The 21,078-nt window shown below is 48.9% G+C and overlaps 1 protein-coding gene across 3 annotated transcripts in view; it reads left to right on the top strand.

Annotated features, from left to right (window-relative positions):
• The window catches only part of NOX4 (NADPH oxidase 4), a 310,753-nt gene that overhangs the window by 41,073 nt on the left and 248,602 nt on the right, over positions 1 to 21,078 (top strand). For all 3 annotated transcript variants that reach the window (XM_068266792.1, XM_068266790.1, XM_068266791.1), the window contains exon 4: positions 10,325 to 10,409. In XM_068266792.1, coding sequence (XP_068122893.1) covers positions 10,325 to 10,409 — 85 coding nt within the window. The remainder of the gene's footprint in view (positions 1 to 10,324; positions 10,410 to 21,078) is intronic.

The raw sequence follows: 21,078 nt of genomic DNA, 5'->3' as shown, positions 1-21,078 counted from the left end.
TCTTTGAAGAAGTGAATTTTTAGTGCTTTTTTGAAGGTGGGGGCAAACCTGATGGGCAGTGGGAGAGAGATCCACAGGATGGGGGCAGCTCTGGTGAAGTCCTGTAGTCATGCATGGGAGTGCGAGATGCTTGGGGTGGTTAGGAGGAGGTTGTTGGAGGAGTGAAGTGGGCGGTGAGGTGTGTATCTGCTGACCGGGTCAGTGTTCTAGGATGAAGCAGGCACACCATCTAACGTTAGTTCAAGGGGGGCTTGGTGAAGTGGTATAGGCAGTACCACAATCAAAGTCAATTCGAAGATATTACCAGCACACCGCAGCTTATAGCACACCTTTTATTGTGCCAGTCTCCACAATATTCCAACAATTGTTTCGGGGGCCACGCAGGGTCCCCCTTTGTCAAGGCATGTGGCCACAAAAGTAAAATTGAGAAGCCTTTGCTAGAAAAGTGAGCTGCGGGATGATTGCTGAAGCCACTGTACTATCCAGAGGATTTCCTCTACTGAGGTATCTTATTTTTATTTCATTTCCCACCATGGGAGAATGTAGTCTAGTGTTGGTTTTTGAATCTGAAACATTGTTCCCAATTCACCCAAACACCAACATTTTGCACCATTCAGCACTAAACCTGCGGACGGGGTCACGGGGAGATTGCTTGCACTTCACAGCGCTTTTCACGGGACACTGATATTTATTTATTTATTGTATTTATAAAGCGCCAACATATTACGCAGCGCTGGACATTAGTTAGGGTTACTGACAATATTTAGGGGTGACATACAGCAATATGACAATGCAGGAATACAAGAAAGACCAGATCATGCAGCACAGTATGAGTTCAAGGTAATGCTTAGTCAGTCACTGGAGGGGAGCATGGAGATTAGGCAAGTTAGGTTCACTCAAATGCATAGCATGGGTGCACAGTAATGGAGGTGAATGATCAGGTAGGACACAAAAGGAGGAGGACCCTGCCCAAAGGCTTAGAGGGAGAGGTAGGGACACGAAAGGTAGAACACTTATTAGAGCACTTGTGAGGGGTGGTGTGAGAGAACGTGGAAAAGCCGCCGCGTGTGCTACTGAGAAGGCGGCTGATTCTGCGTCCAATGCGGGGGTTTGCACGCGGAAGCGTGTGTCTGGTAGCAGGGCAGAACGCGGAAAAGCCGCCGCATGCAACAACAGTAAGGCGCCTGGATCCGCGTCCAGCACGGCGGTTTGCACGCGGCAGCGTGTGTCTGGTGTGGCTGAGTCTGTTAGTGCACACAGGCTTAGGAATACGCGCGCGTGCGCTGAGAGGCAGAATTCTTATACTGGGCAGAGAGAGTCAGCTGATCACGCCGATCAGCTGACTCCAGAGCAGGATACTATTGGTTGATCAATTAGGGGTGGTGCTGGAGAGCACTACTCCATATATAGTTACTGCTGGCCAGTTGCAAATTGTCTGCCGTTGCGAACACTACGTGGAAGCACTTAGACGTTAGTCAGATCCAACAGTGTGTTTGAACCAGGAGGACCTGGGAATTCACACTGAGCCAGATTACTTGAACTGTTATTTTGTGTGATACTCCAGACTAGTTCCAGGGTGCTGAGACCACGGACCTCGCACTCAGACTAGGGAACTGTATTATCATTTGTGTTATACATCAGACAAGTTCCAGGTTGCTGAGACCACGGACCTCGCACCCAAGACTAGGGAACTTGTGCGATCATTTTGTTATACATCAGACTAGTTCCAGGGTGGAGAGACCACGGACCTCACACCCAGACTAGGCATTGTTTGATATCTGTTATGACTTATTGCTTTCTTGACTACTCTTCTGTCCTCTTATTCGGTACCTCGCATATCTGATATTCCGTTGCCAGACCCTGCTTGCCTTGGATACCGAATCAGCCTTCTGTCTTTGTACTTTATCTGTCCGTGTGATACCGACCAGGCGTGTCCGACCTCGAGAGCTATCTCTCCCCTTAAGAGATAGTCTCCAGACCAGATAGTGACCTCCACCTTCTGGTGTCACTCACTCTCTGGCCCTTCCTGTCTCCAGCCTGACTCCACCCCTTGGAGAGTCTCAGGCTGCTGGAAGGTTCCTGTGCTCTCAGAGCAGTGTTCCTTTACTGCCTATACTATACTGCCAAAGTACTACTGTTACACCAAACACTTACATACCCATAGGTGTCCAGAGGTTAGTAATATATCTGTATTATCGGTGATTCTGCAGATCATCAATAATCAGGTATATATCTGCATTCTTGGTGATACTGCAGATCACCAATAATCAGATTCTCTCTGCGTGCTGACACCAATCGTTACAGAACGGCAGACCAAACCCAAATGGACACACTCCGCAGCCGTCTCGATGCACTTACCACCTCGGTGGAAAATTTCATCTCAGTGCTGGACGATCATCAGACCCAGATTAATGCCTTGTCTGGGTCTGCGCAAGCCCTACAGACGGCTGTGGATACAGTGCGATCTCCTCCTAGCACAGACATACGCATGTCTGTACCTGAAAGGTTTTCTGGCCACAGATCTGACTTCCGAAACTTTAAAAATCGAGTGTTGTCATACTTTGAGTTGAGACCTAGTTCTTCAGGAACTGTAGCACAAAGAATTACGTTTATTAAGACACTATTGTCAGGAGATTCCCAGACTTGGGCATATAGTCTCCAGCCAGGTGATAGCGCGTTAGCCTCGGTTGACGCATTTTTTGAAGCTATGGCCATAATTTATGATGACCCGCATATTGCCTCTACCGCAGAGCGGAAGCTCAAGACGTTGCGGCAGGGCAGAGATCCGGTTGAAAATTACGCAGCTGAGCTCAGAAAATGGGCAGTTTCAGCCAGATGGGGCTCATTTGCATTATTAGACTGTTTTTTATCAGCGTTGTCAGACGCGGTCTCCGAGTTAATGTTGAGTCATCCTGAGCCCAAATCCATCGATGGGGCCATTTCATTTGCCATCAGAATTGATCTTCGTGTACGATACCAGAGACAGACCCGGGGTAGGAACAATGTGAGGTACTTGTCCTATGCAGCGTCTCCTTCTGTTCCATCTCCACCTGCTTCACCCCCACCGGAACCAATGCAGATTGGTCGGTCGAGATTGTCTCAGGTGGAACGGAGACGTAGGGGAAACAGAGCGGCTCTGTCTATACCAGGCATGGGCAAACTCGGCCCTCCAGCTGTGACGGAACTACAACTCCCTCAATGCATTTGCCTTTATGAGTCATGACTGTGGCTGTCAGACTCCTGCAATGCATTGTGGGACTTGTAGTTCCGTAACAGCTGGAGGGCCGAGTTTGCCCATGCCTGGTCTATACTGTGCAGAGGGGAGTCATAAAGTACAGAATTGTCCCAAGAAGTCGGGAAACGCTGCCGCCTAGGTGTAGTCGGAGGTAATACCCTAGGCGCGCAGTCTTTACCTCTCGATGACAAGCGTTTTCTTCTCCCTTGCACTATATCCTGGCAGGATAAGACAGAGACTACTGAGGCCTTCATAGACTCTGGCTCAGCAGCTAATTTTATGGATTATGAGTTTGCTAAGAAATTGGGGATTCCGATCTCCCCACTAAAACAACAGATTCGGGTCACTGCAGTGGATGATTCCCCTCTGCAGAGTAATCACCCTCTTTCCCAGACCCCAGACTTGGGGGTCACAATAGGGGTGTTGCATAAAGAAAGGTTATTATTTTTCGTGTTACGAATGGCAACCTCCACGATCATTCTTGGCATGCCATGGTTACAAATTCACTCGCCTCAGATTAATTGGGCTACGGGTCAGCTAACAAGCTGGTCTGCCCAGTGCTATCATCATTGTCTAGCGAAAGTAACCTTTGGTAAAACCAAGATTCACATGGAGGGATTGCCAGATCAGTATTCAGAATTTGCAGACGTGTTCTGTCCCAAGTCAGCAGATAAATTTCCTCCACACCGTCCTTTTGATTGCCCCATTGATCTCAGGTCTGGTTGTATGCCCCCTAGAGGTCATCTCTATAATTTATCTGGGCCAGAGAAGTTGGCCATGAAGGAATACATCCGAGAGAACTTAGCTAAAGGTTTTATTCGCCCTTCTCGATCCCTGGCAGGGTTCTTTTTTGTGAAAAAGAAAGATAGAGGCCTCCGGCCCTGCATTGATTATCGAGGCTTGAATAAAATTACAGTAAAAAATTGCTATCCTTTGCCTTTAATAGACGATTTATTTACTCAAGTCACCAATGCTAAGATTTTCTCAAAACTGGATTTGAGGGGTGCTTATAACCTTGTGCGGATCAGGGATGGTGATGAATGGAAGACTGCCTTTAACACACCCGACGGGCACTACTAGTACCTGGTGATGCCCTTCGGGTTGTGTAATGCCCCGGCCGTCTTTCAAGAGCTGATTAATGAAGTCTTTAGAGAGGTGTTGGGCAAATTCGTCTTAGTATACTTAGACGACATACTAATTTTCTCGGCCAACCTCTCAGAGCACAGAGATCATGTTAAGTTTGTGTTACGGAAGTTGAGACAAAACATGCTGTACGCCAGGGGTGCCCACACTTTTTCGGCTCGCGAGCTACTTTTAAATTTGCCAAGGCCAGGAGATCTACCAACGTCTCAAATGCTAAGCACGCCCCCCCCCCCGCGTAGGTTAGCCAGGTATATGTGCCTGCAGCATAGGTTGCGTGCCCTCAGTGTAGGTTAGCCAGGTATATGGGCCCTCAGTGTAGGTTTGCCAGGTATATGGGCCCTCAGTGTAGGTTTGCCAGGTATATGGGCCCTCAGTGTAGGTTTGCCAGGTATATGGGCCCTCAGTGTAGGTTTGCCAGGTATATGGGCCCTCAGTGTAGGTTTGCCAGGTATATGGGCCCTCAGTGTAGGTTTGCCAGGTATATGGGCCCTCAGTGTAGGTTTGCCAGGTATATGGGCCCTCAGTGTAGGTGTGCCAGGTATATGGGCCCTCAGTGTAGGTTAGCCAGGTATAGGGGCCCCCAGTGTAGGTTAGCCAGGTATAGGGGCCCCCAGTGTAGGTTAGCCAGGTATAGGGGCCCCCAGTGTAGGTTAGCCAGGTATAGGGCCCCCCAGTGTAGGTTAGCCAGGTATAGGGCCCCCCAGTGTAGGTTAGCCAGGTATAGGGCCCCCCAGTGTAGGTTAGCCAGGTATAGGGCCCCCCAGTGTAGGTTAGCCAGGTATAGGGCCCCCCAGTGTAGGTTAGCCAGGTATAGGGCCCCCCAGTGTAGGTTAGCCAGGTATAGGTCCCCCCAGTGTAGGTTAGCCAGGTATAGGCCCCCCAGTGTAGGTTTGCCAGGTATAGGGCCCCCCAGTGTAGGTTAGCCAGGTATAGGTCCCCCCAGTGTAGGTTAGCCAGGTATAGGGCCCCCCAGTGTAGGTTAGCCAGGTATAGGGCCCCCCAGTGTAGGTTAGCCAGGTATAGGGCCCCCCAGTGTAGGTTAGCCAGGTATAGGGCCCCCCAGTGTAGGTTAGCCAGGTATAGGGCCCCCCAGTGTAGGTTAGCCAGGTATAGGGCCCCCAGTGTAGGTTAGCCAGGTATATGTACCTGCAGGCAGAGGAGAAGAGGCGGCGAGGAGAGACTCTGGCAGGCCAATGGGATGTAGGAGAGAAGCGGCGGCGAAGAGAGAGGCGGCGCGGCCGCTACGTCATGGCTGGGGGCGGCGCCGGGCACGTTACACACGCACATTACACAGGCTGCCCGCCGCCGCCCCCAGCCATGACGCAGCGGACGCGCCGCCTCTCTCCTCCCCTGCATGCATCCTTATTGGCCAGCGGCCAGCAGCTAAACACGAGCTGCTGGCCGCAACAAACATTAACGAGACGCGGCCAAGAGGCCGCGATCTACCAAGGAGGCGGTCGCGATCTACCGGTAGATCACGATCGACCTATTGGGCAGCCCTGCTGTACGCTAAGCTGGAGAAATGCATTTTCGAAGTGACCTCTGTTGCCTTTCTAGGGTACATAATTTCAACCTCTGGCCTCTCTATGGACCCTGGAAAAGTTTCAGCTGTTTTGGAGTGGCCCCAACCTGTGGGACTGAAGGCTCTCCAGAGGTTTCTGGGGTTCGCCAACTACTATAGGAGGTTCATAAAGGGGTACTCTACGGTGATCTCACCTCTCACCAGTCTCACAAAGAAAGCGGCAGATACTCACCACTGGTCCCCTAAAGCCCATGCTGCTTTCTCCACTCTAAAGAAATTGTTTTGTACTGCACCCACTTTGAGACTTGTCGACACCACCTTCCCCTTTATCGTGGAGGTAGATGCCTCAGAGGTAGGGGTAGGGGCTGTGCTGTCTCAGCGTTCTGGGTTGCAGGGAAAGTTACACCCCTGTGCCTATTTTTCACGTAGGTTTTCACCCGCAGAGAAGAACTACGATATAGGCAATAGGGAACTCCTAGCCATTAAGTTGGCCTTTGAGGAATGGCGACATTGGCTAGAGGGTGCAGAACATACCATTACTGTCTATATTGACCACAAGAATTTGGAGTACATTGAGGGCGCTAAGAGACTTAGCCCCCGACAGGCTCGGTGGTCATTATTCTTCACGAGATTCAGATTTGTAATCACGTATACCCCTGGTAGTAAGAACATCAAAGCTGATGCTTTGTCCAGATGTTTTGTGCCCGAGACAGCACAGCCCTCAGACCCAGAAACCATTCTTCCTCAGAAAGTGGTTCTGGCCGCCACTGAGACCTGGAGGGACTGGACAAAAACGCTGAGTCCGTTCCAACAGGATGTACCTGAGGGGAAGCCTGAAGGGGTCATGTTCATACCATTGCCTTTCCGTCTTCAGAATCTGCAGTTGTTCCATTCCCACAAGAATGCTGTGCATCCTGGGGCCACCAGAACTCAGGACCTCATGGCGAGGTGTGCCTGGTGGCCGTCATTGGCAACTGACTGCAAAGAGTATGTAAGAGAATGTGCAGTGTGTGCTAGAAGCAAACCCTCCCGTCAGGCACCTGTTGGGACATTGCAATCATTGCCAGTCCCGAGTGAGCCATGGACCCATCTGTCCATGGATTTTGTGGGCGAACTCCCAAGGTCTGATGGCATGATGGTCATTTGGGTGGTAGTCGATCATTTCAGCAAGATGGCCCATTTTGTCCCCCTGAAAGGACTCCCCTCAGCCCAGGAGTTGGCCGATCTCTTCATCCAACATATTTTCCGGCTGCATGGTATTCCCGGAAAATATAGTGTCAGATCGGGGAGTCCAATTTATTTCTAAGTTTTGGGGGGCATTCTGCCATCAGTTAGACATGGAGCTATCTTTTTAATCAGGCTACCACCCACAGACCAATGGCCAGACCGAGAGAACCAATCAGTCTCTGAAACAGTTTCTGAGGTGTTATGTGGTGGATGTTCAGACCGACTGGGTCAAATTCCTGCCATTTGCAGAATTTGCACACAACAACTTGAAGAGCTCCTCCTCAGGTTTTTCCCCATTCCAGGTGGTGACAGGAAGGTCACCTAAGTTCACCCCATTACCAGTGGCTGCCACTTTGTTTCCAGCCCTGGAGGATTGGCAGAAGTCCTTGAAGCAGACTTGGGGAATGGTAGAAAGAAATTTGAGGAGGGCCTTTCAGAGCCAGAAGAAACAGGCTGATAAAAGGCGTTCCATAGAGTGGGAATTCCTTCCAGGTGACTTGGTCTGGGTGTCCACATGACATTTGGCTCTGAAGCAACGGTCTCCCAAGTTGGGTCCCAGATTTGTGGGTCCGTTTCCAGTGACCAGGAAAATCAATGATGTCACTTATGCCATTGATCTCCCCACCAGCATGCGAGGTGTGAGATCGTTCCATGTGTCCTTGCTCAAGCCGGCAGTACACGTGGATTCCGCTCCCCCCTCCCCCTGTGTTGATTGATGACTAACCAGAGTATGAAATTGAGAAGATTCTAGACTCCCGGCTTGTGCAGAACTCCGTGCAGTATTTGGTACACTGGAAGGGGTATGGCATTGAGGAGAGAACTTGGGTACCAGAATGTCGCATGCACGCAGAGGAGTTGAAAAGGGAGTTCCATAACTTGCATCCTGAGAAGCCGGGCAGGAGATGTCCGGAGTCCACTCCTCGGGGGGGTACTGTGAGAGAACGTGGAAAAGCCGCCGTGTGTGTTACTGAGGAGGCGGCTGATTCCGCGTCCAATGCGGGGGTTTGCACGCAGAAGCGTGTGTCTGGTAGCAGGGAAAAACGCGGAAAAGCCGCCGCATGCAACAACAGTAAGGCGGCTGGATCCGCGTCCAGCGCGGCGGTTTGCACGCGGCAGCGTGTGTTTGGTGTGGCTGAGTCTGTTAGTGCACACAGGCTTAGGAATACGCGCGCGCGCGCTGAGAGGCAGAATTCTTATACTGGGCAGAGAGAGTCAGCTGATCACGCCGATTAGCTGACTCCAGAGCCGGATACTATTGGTTGAATAATTAGGGGTGGTGCTGGAGAGCACTACTCCATATATAGTTACTGCTGGCCAGTTGCAAATTGTCTGCCGTTGCGAACACTACGTGGAAGCACTCAGACCTTAGTCAGATCCAACAGTGTGTTTGAATCAGGAGGACCTGGGAATTCACACTGAGCCAGATTACTTGAACTGTTATTTTGTGTGATACTCCAGACTAGTTCCAGGGTGCTGAGACCACGGACCTCGCACCCAGACTAGGGAACTTGTGCGATCATTTTGTTATACATCAGACTAGTTCCAGGGTGGAGAGACCATGGACCTCACACCCAGACTAGGCATTGTTTGATATCTGTTATGACTTATTGCTTTCTTGACTACTCTTCTGTCCTCTGATTCGGTACCTCGCATATCTGATATTCCGTTGCCAGACCCTGCTTGCCTTGGATACCGAATCAGCCTTCTGTCTTTGTACTTTATCTGTCAGTGTGTTGCCGACCTGGCGTGTCCGACCTCGAGAGCTATCTCTCCCCTTAAGAGATAGTCTCCAGACTAGATCGTGACCTCCACCTTCTGGTGTCACTCACTCTCTGGCCCTTCTTGTCTCCAGCCTGACTCCACCCCTTGGAGAGTCTCAGGCTGCTGGAAGGTTCCTGTGCTCTCAGAGCAGTGTTCCTTCACTGCCTAATATCACCTGCCCAGCAGGTGCATTGCTCAAAGTACTGCTGTTACACCAAACACTTACATACCCATAGGTGTCCAGAGATTAGTAATATATCTGTATTATCGGTGATTCTGCAGATCATCAATAATCAGGTATATATCTGCATTCTTGGTGATACTGCAGATCACCAATAATCAGATTCTCTCTGCATGCTGACACCAATCGTTACAGGTGGTAGGCCAGAGTGAAGAGGTGAGTTTTGAGGGGCTTCTTGAAGATTTTGAAGGAGGGGGCTGCCTTAATGAGTGGAGGTAGGAAGTTCCATAGTGTTGGAGCAGCTCTTGAGAAGTCCTTGAGGTGTGCATGGGACTGGGTGATGCGGGGTTGGTCAGGCGAAGTTCATTGGAGGAACAGAGTGAGCGGCTAGGTGTGTTCCTCTGAGTAAGATTGGAAATGTAGGTTGGACAGATTTGTAGGTCAAACACAGTGGGCCATATGCAATTCAGTTTTTCACCTGAATTTTCTCCTACTGTATGTGAGATTTTCTCAACTTGTAAATAAAATGCCTTTTAAACCACCAGCAAGCAAACAAATACTGAGAATAATGTTGACAGTACTTTTTCACCTACTTTTTGGTACTTTTTCCATTGCAACGTGCTAAAAAGTTGTTTTAAATCAAAGATGAAAAATTATCACCTAGGAGAAAACTCAGGAGATAAAGGGAATTGCATATGGCCCAGTATCTTGAATCTGATTCTGGACTGGATAGGAAGCCAGTGGAGGGATTCACGGAGGGGAGCCGCCCTGGTGGAGCGATGGGAGGAGTGGATAATTCTGGCTGCCACATTCATGATGGACTGCAGCGGGGCAATTCAGGTCATAGGGAGACCAGACAGAAGGGCATTGCAGTAGTCAATGCAATGATACTTCATTCTTCCAAAGCTGAAAGGAGGAAGTATCGGAGTCACTTGGAATGCGCCATGGAGCGCAAGTAAGATAACTCCCCAACCCTGTCCGCATATCTAGACTAGATCAATGGGAAGCCACAAACCAGAACTGCAACAAATGTCTACTCAATAACTGCTACATCATATGATGCCATGATCTCACCATCGCTGGCCCAGCTATGGCCTCCTCTTCGGTGACACACGCACTCACTTCCAGCCATGCCAGTTTATGGTGCACTTTAAGTATTTCAAAGTTCTCTTCTTTCTGCACATGAAATTTATGGCTGAGTTTTCACAATGCAGAGAATAACTTCCCCGGTAATCTGTGTCTTTCTTCCCTGTAGGTCGTCAGTCGGAAGACTAGAAGATTGCTGGACAAATACAAATCATTCCACGCTGCGTGCGGCATTGCGATATGTGCTTTTTCAGGTAAGGCGTTATTATTGCTTAGTATTTATATAGCGCCGACATCTTCCGCAGCGCTGTACAGAGTCTTGTCACTCAGGGCTGGTGCACACCAAGAGTGCCTCTGAGCACTTTTTAAAACACTTGCACTTTGAAAAGCGCTTGGCTAATGTATTTGAATGGGATGGAGCACACCAGAGCGATGAGCTTTTTTTGACAAACCCAAACGCAAAAGCATTTCTGCTGATTTCTGAGGCAATTCAGCCTCAATGTTAAGTGTAGGAAAACTGCTCTGAAAAGTGCTAGATCAGAGCAATTTGCGAAGCGTTTTTGTTACAGAAGCTGTTCAGTTACGGCTCTACTGTAACATAAAAAAGGCTACATCAAAACGCTCCAGAAATCACTAGGCATGCTTAGAAAATCGCACTGCACATGCTTAGAATTGCTTAGAAAAAACACTTTAAAAAGAACTAAGCGTTTGCAATTATGCTAGCGCTTTTTGGTGTGTGCTGGCCCTAACTGTCCCTTGGAGGAGCTCACAATCTAATCCCTACTATAGTCATATGTCTATGTATGTATCGTGTAGTGTAAGTTTTGTAGTCTTGGGACAATTTTTAAGGGGAAGCCAATTAACTTATCTGTATGTTTTTTGGGATGTTGGTGGAAACTTGAGTGCCTGGAGGAAACCCTCACAGACATGGGGCTTGATTCACTAAACCGTGATAACTCAAATATCACACCTTATGAAAAGATACCACACCTTATCAGAGTAGCATAGCAAGCGCTACAAATCCACAGGGGCTCAGGGCAGGACGAGTGCCATTACCAATTAGCAGACATAAGTTCATAGCGCTCGCTATGCTACTCTGATAGGGCGTGTTAACTTTGATAAGGTGTAATATCTTTTCATAAGGTGTGATATTTGAGTTATCACGGTTTAGTGAATCAAGCCCTTGGGGTGAACATACAAACTCCTTGCAGATGTTGACCTGGCTGGGATTCGAGCCGGGGACCCAGTGGTGCAAGGCGAGAGCGCTAACCACTACGCCACCATGCTGTTGTTATGATTGTTACTATTGCGAGTACCATTATTGTTCATTTCAAAGTTGCTAATTGATTAAACTTCCGCTTGAGTGATAGGGACCAGATCATCTTCCAAGAACACCGCGCACTGAAAAAAAAAACAAAGACCAGGAGCCAGTAGTGTGGTGTTTATATGCACCAAGCAATTTATATAAAAAAGTATGCACTCACAAGTTGGGTTGCAAGGGATGCAACCACCAAGGAGGAATACCGGCCGCAGTTCCAGGATCCTCTGTAGGGAGGTATTTCCCTTTTTCCGCCGAATCCTGTTTTCTGAGTTTCCGGTCGAAAATGAGCTTTTCACAGCGGAAATCGGAATGCGGGAATCAGAATTCTGTGGAATACCGCATTACTGAGACTTCGAAATTTTAGACCAATCACAAGACTCGAAAGTGATGGCCCAATCAGGGAATCGGTGTTGTACTTTATGGGCCAAACACAATATTCAAGTATTAGGCCAAGCAGAGATTGCAGAAGTTTACCACGGTTGTCAGTCAGAAATGCGGATAATGCATAATAGCGTACAACCACAATAAATAGCGGATTCTGCAGAAAAAAACATTTTTTTTACAATTAACTAACGTTATTGACAAAAATAACAAAAAAAAAAACCAGAAAAAGACACTTCTCGGAATGCGGGATTCTGTTGGAATTGGATGTCGGCCTTTCCGACCAAGTGGTTGTACTCCTAATTTGGCTTTTGTACAGCAAAAAACAATAAAACTATAAAATACCAATCTCCCATCAGAGGTTACACTGGTATTGTTATTGTGGGGGAGCTGCGTTGGCAGAGGGAGGTGGGGGAAGCCTCATTAGGATCCAGAAGCTTCCCCCTCCTGAGTATCTATTTTTTCACAATTTTTTTTCTCTTTTCAAATGTACATGTTTACTTTAAAGAGGATCTGTAACGCCAAAATATCCCCTGGGGGGTATTCACCTCGGGTGGGGGAAGCCTCCGGATCCTAATGAGGCTTCCCACGCCGTCCTCCGTCCCTCAGGGGTCTCGCTGCAGCCCTCCGAGAAAGATGACGTCAATATTTACCTTCCCGGCTCCTGCGCAGGCGCTCTGACGGCTGTCGGCTCCGAAGTAGGCGGAAATACCCGATCGCCGTTGGGTCTGCTCTACTGCGCAGGCGCAAGTTTCCGGCGCCTGCGCAGTAGAGCGGACCCGACTGAGATCGGGTATTTCCGTGTAGTTCGGAGCCGAGAGCAGCCACAGCGCCCCTGCTGGAGCCTGCAAAGGTAAATATTGAACTGACAGTCGGGTCTGTTGCCGGCTGTTCGGAGGGCTGCAGCGAGACCCCCGTGGGACAGAGGACGGCGTGGGAAGCCTCATTAGGATCCGGAGGCTTCCCCCACCCGAGGTGAGTACCCCCCAGGGGATCTTTTTGATGTTACAGTCTCTTTAAAGGGAACCTTAACTGAGGGGGAGGAGAGGGGAAGAGTTTAAATTACCTGGGGCTTTTACCAGCCCCCTGCAGACATCCTGTGCCCGCGCCTGGACACACTGACCCTCCCGCCCTCCGCAGCAAGCCAGTTTCTTTTCTGGCCAATCGGTGGCCTGTACACCTGCGCTGCCCCGGGGGCGCGCGTCCCTGTTCACGCTCCCGTTGATGTCTTGTGCATGCGCAGTACAGAAATCTAGGAGAAAAAAGGAAAACCGAGAGCCCGATATAGTGTAGTATGTACTGTGAGTTATGGTAGTATGAAAGAGTATGATGAATATACTCACAAGTCAGGGTTACCTCCAAAGCAACCACTGCGAAGGCAGGTGAGGAGATTATCAGGAATAAGAAGTCGCTCTCTGTAGACAGGAAAAAAGGGGTCAGGAAGCTGTGATAAATACAGTAAACGAAAAAAACCACAGAGACACCGGGAGCCCTCGTGGTGTATTATCGTTGGACAATTGGTCTAAAGATACGAGTAATAATACTCACAAGTGTGGGTTGCTATGGAGGCAACCTACTCAAACAGGCATGTGAGGAAAGCCCGTCCCCACTCGGTCTTTTTTGGTCGATGGTCGCAGCTCCTTCAGAAAAAATCCCATTCACTCCGGATTCGTGTGAAAACTGGGCGTCCCACCCCATGGGATATTGAATAATGAAGTCAAGTAGGTAGGAGGCGCCCGTAATGTATATAACAAATACACTTAACGTTTTTGTAAGAATTATGAGATTAAGCCTACCTTATGAGAGAAGACTTCATTCAATGGGCTTGATTCACAAAGCGGTGCTAACTGTTAGCACGCCTGTGAAAACCCCCTTAGCACGTCTAAACAAGCTTTTCGCGCATAAAACTTTACGCGCGCAAAACTTTATGCGCGTAAAACCTTACGCGCGTACTGCACAGAGCGCAGGGCCCACTAAAGCCTATGGGACTTAGCGCGCGTAAAACTTTGCGCGCGTAACACTTTGCGCGCGCAAAGTTAGCGTGCGATCTGATTGAGGAATCCGGTGCTAACCTACTTAGCACCCTGGTTAGCGCGTCTAAAGACTTTAGACGTGCTAAGTAGGTTAGCACCGCTTTGTGAATCAAGCCCCATAAGGGGATCAAGTTGTTTTATTACAAAATAGCAAAATAGCACTTTGGACAACGCGTTTCGCGCCACAAACCGCTTCCTCAGGTCAAATTAGAGTGCTTGTATCATCTTTTTCTGTGCAATTCTAGATGAAGTCTTTCCATCTGTCATTTTCTGACAATTTTTTTCTTCGATATCAACCTCCACCACTACTTCCTCATTGCCCGGCATAAGAACTCTGCAGAGAGAAGTGAACCGGAAACAAGAGTTTGGAACAGGATCTCTGGCTGAAGAAGGCAGAAGCAGCCGACTTATTTGTACTTAGTTCTTATGCCTGGCAATGAGGAAGTAGTGGTGGAGGTCGATATCGATGAAAAAAATTGTCAGAAAATGACAGATGGAAAGACTTCATCTAGAATTGCACAGAAAAATGAAACAAGCACTCTAATTTGACCTGAGGAAGCGGTTTGTGCCGCGAAACGCGTTGTCCGAAGTGCTATTTTGTAATAAAACAACTTGATCCCCTTATTGAGTGAAGTCTTCTCTCATAAAGTAGGCTTAATCTTATAATTCTTACAAAAACGTTTAGTGTATTTGTTATATACATTACGGGCGCCTCCTACCTCCTTGACTTCAGGAAAAAAGGGGTATCCTCCTCCACCAAGGGTGGATAATAAGTTCGTGAAGAGATTACAGAGGCGCCAAAAGGATAAGAACAGATAATAAAAGCATTTGAAATTGCAATTGAGGCAGTTGGGAGCATACAACTTCAGGTGTAACCCGGAATCACTGAAGTTGTATGCTCCCAACTTTTATTGCCTGAGGAAGTGGGCTTTGGCCTGAGAAACGCGTTGCAGTCCCACTTTTTGGAGTATGGTAAATAAATTTGTATTTATTTTGAATAGACATTTCAGTGTCTGCTTGTATGAGGTAAGTCCACCACTGCCTCAATTGCTATTTTAAATGCTTTTATTATCTGTTATTATCCTTTTGGTGCCTCTGTAATCTCTTCAAGTACAGAAATCTAGTACTGCGCATGCGTAGGACGTCGACGGGAGCATGAACGAGGATGAGCGCAGCCAGGGCCGCGTAGCGGCAGTGGCCCGCCAACTGGCCAGTCACCTGAATCGAAACTTGATTGCTGCAGGGGACAGGAGGATCGCTTTGTCCCGGCGCTGGCACAGGACATCTGCTGAGGGCCGGTAGAAGCCCTAGGTAAGTGTAAATCTCCCCCTCAGTTAAGGTTCCCTTTAAGGAAAGGCTGATGCAAATAACTACCCAACATAAAAGGGCTGCGATGAAGCCTGGAATATATTGGTTGGGTATAACACTGCACTTTGAGTATGCAGAGTGTGAAGTCTGTGCCCCCAAAACACCCCCTCTGTCAGGTTCAGCTGTCTGCCGCAGTATGCTCTCTCTCTCAGTCCCGCTATTCCTGAATTGTCGCAGCCTGTTTACTGTGTGCAGGTGCGTAAAAGCCTCTAAAGTTTAAACCCTGCATCATATTTTGAGCCGTCTGGGCTGCGTCTGACAAGGCAATAGTGATGTCTGGCTGTGCCTCCACAAAAACGGCTGCCATTAACCTGATTGCTCTTTTAGGGAATGTCGAATGATAAATGATACCTCGTAAACGGGTGGAGGTCACTGCAAGCCTCTCTTATCAACTCCCACACTAAAGCGCACTATATTTATTGCACTGCCGAGTCTGTTAGTCAGCAAACAAGATGAGGCTGCCAGGAGGAAGGAGAAAGGAGGGGAGGAGGGGGGGTACCACCAGCATCTAAATACCGAGCACCGTCACCATGGAAACAGCCAGAATAAGATACACAACTGCATCGAGATTTTTATTCAGAAAGCCAACAATTGACTATTATTTAATATTTTGTGTAATGGGATTTTGTTTGCGCAATGTAGTCAATAAAAGCCGCGTTCAAGCCAATAAGTGAAAGCATTTATTTTCTGTACTTTGAAAAGCTGCACAACGAGGCGCCCATGATGATAGGTTATGCAGCATGGTGGAGAGCGATGGATGAGGCCTGGGACACGGATCTGGCTGTGATACGGGATGATGGGAGCAGGGGTAACACCTGTGACTAGACCACTGACCCCTAACGTCTCTGTCCTAACCCCTGACGACTCTGTCCTGACCCCTGACATCTCTGTCCTGACCCCTGACGACTCTGTCCTGACCCCTGACATCTCTGTCCTGACCCCTGACGACTCTGTCCTGACCCCTGACGTCTCTGTCCTGACCCCTGACGGTTCTGTCCTGACCCCTGACATCTCTGTCCTGACCCTGACGACTTTGTCTTGACCCCTGACAATTCTGTCCTGACCCCTGAGGATTCGGTCGGGACCCCTGATGACTCTCTCTTGACCCCTGATGATTCTGTCCTGATCCCTGATGATTCTGTCCTGACACCGGACAATTCTGTCCTGACCCCTGAAGATTCTGTCCTGACAACTGACGATTTGGTCCTAACCCCTGATGACTCTGTCCTGACCACTGACGATTCTGTCCTGACCCCTGAAGATTCTGTCCTGTCAACTGACGATTTGGTCCTGACCCCTGATGACTCTGTCCTGACCACTGACGATTCTGTCCTGAGCCCTGATGATTCTGTCCTGACCCCTGAAAATTCTATCCTGAGCCCGTACGGTTCTGTCCTGACCCAGGTAGATCCTGTCCTGACCCCTGACGATTTATTTCTGACCCCTGATAATTCTGTCTTGACCCCTAATGAATCGGTCCTTACCCCTGATGACTCTCTCTTGACCCCTGATGATTCTGTCCTGATCCCTGATGATTCTGTCCTGGCCTCTGATGATTCGTTCCTGACCCCTGATGATTTGGTCCCGACCCCTAATAATTATGTCCTGACATCTGATGATTTGGACCTGACCCCTGATGACTCTGTCCTGACCTCTGAGGATTCGGTCCTGACCCTTGATGACTCTGTTCTGACCACTGACGAATCATGCTGACCCCTGATGATTCGGTTCTGACCCCTGACGACTCTGTCCTGACCCCTGATGATCTAGTACTTAGCCCTGACTATTCTTTCCTGACCCCTGACTATTCTTTTCTGACCCCTGACTATTCTGTCCTGACCCCTAACGATTCTGTTCTGACCCCTGACAATTCTGTCCAGACACCGGACGATTCTGTCCTGACCCCTGAAGATTCTGTCCTGACAACTGACGATTCTGTCCTGACCCCTGATGACTTTGTCCGGACCCCTGACGATTCTGTCCTGACCCCTGACATCTCTGTCCTGACCCTGACGACTTTGTCTTGACCCCTGACAATTCTGTCCTGACCCCTGAGGATTCGGTCGGGACCCCTGATGACTCTCTCTTGACCCCTGATGATTCTGTCCTGATCCCTGATGATTCTGTCCTGACACCGGACAATTCTGTCCTGACCCCTGAAGATTCTGTCCTGACAACTGACGATTTGGTCCTAACCCCTGATGACTCTGTCCTGACCACTGACGATTCTGTCCTGACCCCTGAAGATTCTGTCCTGACAACTGACGATTTGGTCCTGACTAGAGTTGGGCCGAACGGTTCGCCGGCGAACGTGGTTCGCGCGAACGTAGGTGGTTCGCGTGCGGGTACCGCACGCGAACCTTTTGCGGAAGAAGTTCGGTTCGCCCCATAATGCACTGAGGGTCAACTTTGACCCTCTACATCACAGTCAGCAGGCCCAGTGTAGCCAATTAGGCTACACTAGCCCCTGGAGCCCCACCCCCCCTTATATAAGGCAGGCAGCGGCGGCCATTACGGCCACTCGTGTGCCTGCATTAGTGAGAGTAGGGCGAGCTGCTGCAGTCTCTCATATAGGGAAAGATTAGTTAGGCTTAACTTCTTCCTGGCTGCATACCTGTTCTGTTCAGTGAGCCCTCAGCCCACTGCATACCTGTACTGTGATCCTGCCACTGCATACCTGTTCAGTGATCCTGCCACTGCATACCTGTTCAGTGATCCTGCCACTGCATACCTGTTCTGTTCAGTGAGCCCTCAGCCCACTGCATACCTGTACTGTGATCCTGCCACTCCATACCTGTTCAGTGATCCTGCCACTGCATACCTGTTCTGTTCAGTGAGCCCTCAGCCCACTGCATACCTGTACTGTGATCCTGCCACTGCATACCTGTTCAGTGATCCTGCCACTGCATACCTGTTCAGTGATCCTGCCACTGCATACCTGTTCTGTTCAGTGAGCCCTCAGCCCACTGCATACCTGTACTGTGATCCTGCCACTCCATACCTGTTCAGTGATCCTGCCACTGCATACCTGTTCTGTTCAGTGAGCCCTCAGCCCACTGCATACCTGTACTGTGATCCTGCCACTCCATACCTGTTCAGTGATCCTGCCACTGCATACCTGTTCAGTGATCCTGCCACTGCATACCTGTTCTGTGAACCCGCCACTGTATACCTGTTCTGTTCAGTGGACCCGCCACTGTATACCTGTTCTGTGAACCCGCCACTGTATACCTGTTCTGTTCAGTGGACCCGCCACTGTATACCTGTTCTGTTCAGTGGACCCGCCACTGTATACCTGTTCTGTTCAGTGGACCCGCCACTGCATACCTGTTGTGTTCAGTGAACCTGCCACTGCATACCTGTTGTGTTCAGTGAACCTGCCACTGCATACCTGTTCTGTGAACCCGCCACTGTATACCTGTTCTGTTCAGTGGACCCGCCACTGTATACCTGTTCAGTGAACCCGCCACTGTATACCTGTTCTGTTCAGTGGACCCGCCACTGTATACCTGTTCTGTGAACCCGCCACTGTATACCTGTTCTGATTGATGTATACACATGCAAGATGTTTTAAAGCACTTTAGGCCTGTCATTTAGCATTGAATGTGATTTCTGCCCTTAAAACGCTGCTTTGCGTCAAATCCAGATTTTTCCCGGGGACTTTTGGCGTGTATCCCACTCCGCCATGCCCCCCTCCAGGTGTTAGACCCCTTGAAACCTCTTTTCCATCACTTTTGTGGCCAGCATAATTATTTTTTTTTTTCAAAGTTCGCATCCCCATTGAAGTCTATTGCGGTTCGCGAACTTTAACGCGAACCGAACGTTCCGCGAAAGTTCGCGAACCCGGTTCGCGAACCTAAAATCGGAGGTTCGGCCCAACTCTAGTCCTGACCCCTGATGACTCTGTCCTGACCACTGACGATTCTGTCCTGAGCCCTGATGATTCTGTCCTGACCCCTGAAAATTCTATCCTGAGCCCGTACGGTTCTGTCCTGACCCAGGTAGATCCTGTCCTGACCCCTGACTATTCATTCCTGACCCCTGATAATTCTGTCTTGACCCCTAATGAATCGGTCCTGACCCCTGATGACTCTCTCTTGACCCCTGATGATTCTGTCCTGATCCCTGATGATTCTGTCCTGGCCTCTGATGATTCGTTCCTGACCCCTGATGATTTGGTCCCGACCCCTAATAATTATGTCCTGACATCTGATGATTTGGACCTGACCCCTGATGACTCTGTCCTGACCTCTGAGGATTCGGTCCTGACCCTTGATGACTCTGTTCTGACCACTGACGAATCATGCTGACCCCTGATGATTCGGTTCTGACCCCTGACGACTCTGTCCTGACCCCTGATGATCTAGTACTTAGCCCTGACTATTCTTTCCTGACCCCTGACTATTCTTTCCTGACCCCTGACTATTCTGTCCTGACCCCTAACGATTCTGTTCTGACCCCTGACAATTCTGTCCAGACACCGGACGATTCTGTCCTGACCCCTGAAGATTCTGTCCTGACAACTGACGATTCTGTCCTGACCCCTGATGACTTTGTCCGGACCATTGACGATTCTGTCCTGACCCCAGACGATTCTGTACTGAGCCCTGATGATTCTATCCTAACCCCTGAAAATTCTGTCTTGACCCCAGGCGGTTCTGTCCTGACCCCTGACGATTCATTCCTGACCCCTGACGATTCATTCCTGACCCCTGATGATTCTGTCCTGACTCCTATTGATTTGGTCCTGACCTCTGATGATTCTGTCCTGACCCCTGATGATTCTGTCCTGACCCTGGAGGATTCTGTCCTGACCCCTGATAATTCTGTCCTGACCCCTAATGATTTGGTCCTGACCTCTGATGATCTGTCCTGACCCTGGAGGATTCTGTCCTGACCCCTGATGATTCTGTCCTGACCCTCATATTCGGAAATGCAAGACTTATTCCCTCTGAGGCAGGTTGACTCTACAACACACCTGTCGTGCTCTAATAGACAAAATAATTATATAAAATAATACCCACGGAGTAAAAGGCTGTATAGCGTACTCTTATCTCAAAGACAGTAGTCTGACTGTCCTCAGAGGAGCTCACAATCTAATCCTACCATAGTCATAGTCTAATGTCCTACCATAATATTATTGTGTATTTATACAGCACTGACATCTTCTGCAGCACTTTGTTGAACTCTGCTAAAGTCACATGACAAACATTTTGTGTTATTAATAATGGAATGTGCTTTTTCTATGTGATATATGCTCAGCTTGCTGTATTCAGAGAGTACGGTATGTAAATATGTTTTCTATTGCTGGACAAAGTGCAGTAACTGCACTGCTGAGCAAAGATATCCTTGAAGCAGCCTGATGGCGGCGTTCCAGCAGCTGACCAGCAGGGGGCTTCTGAGCAAATAGCCCCCCTGCCAGCCTGAATAGGATCACATCATATGCTCTTTCTGCTTCCAAGGGGGAGGCCTCTTCATATCTTACATCTGAAGCAAATTGAATTGTATTATGGTATTTTTTATTTTATTAATTTTTTTAAATCAGGTTGGTTAGTTAATGGATAAACATAATATCATGTTTTTTCACACCTAAAGTGAGTGTGATATGGAGGACATATTTATTTAGTATTAAACAGTGCATGTTGCCTGGCTGTCCCGCTGATCCTCCGCCTCTAATACGTTTGGCCGTAGACCCTGAACAAGCATGCAAAGCAGATGTTTGACTGAAGTCTGACTGGGTTTGCCGTATGCTTGTTTTAGGTTGGGATTCAGACACTACTGATGCATGAAAGATCAGCAGGGCGCCAGGTAACTGTTTTT

This window comes from Hyperolius riggenbachi, chromosome 2 (assembly GCF_040937935.1).
Source record: "Hyperolius riggenbachi isolate aHypRig1 chromosome 2, aHypRig1.pri, whole genome shotgun sequence".
Classification (NCBI taxonomy): Eukaryota; Metazoa; Chordata; class Amphibia; order Anura; family Hyperoliidae; genus Hyperolius; species Hyperolius riggenbachi.
Note: the sequence above shows the minus strand (reverse complement) of the source record. Positions and strands in the feature narration are given on the sequence as shown.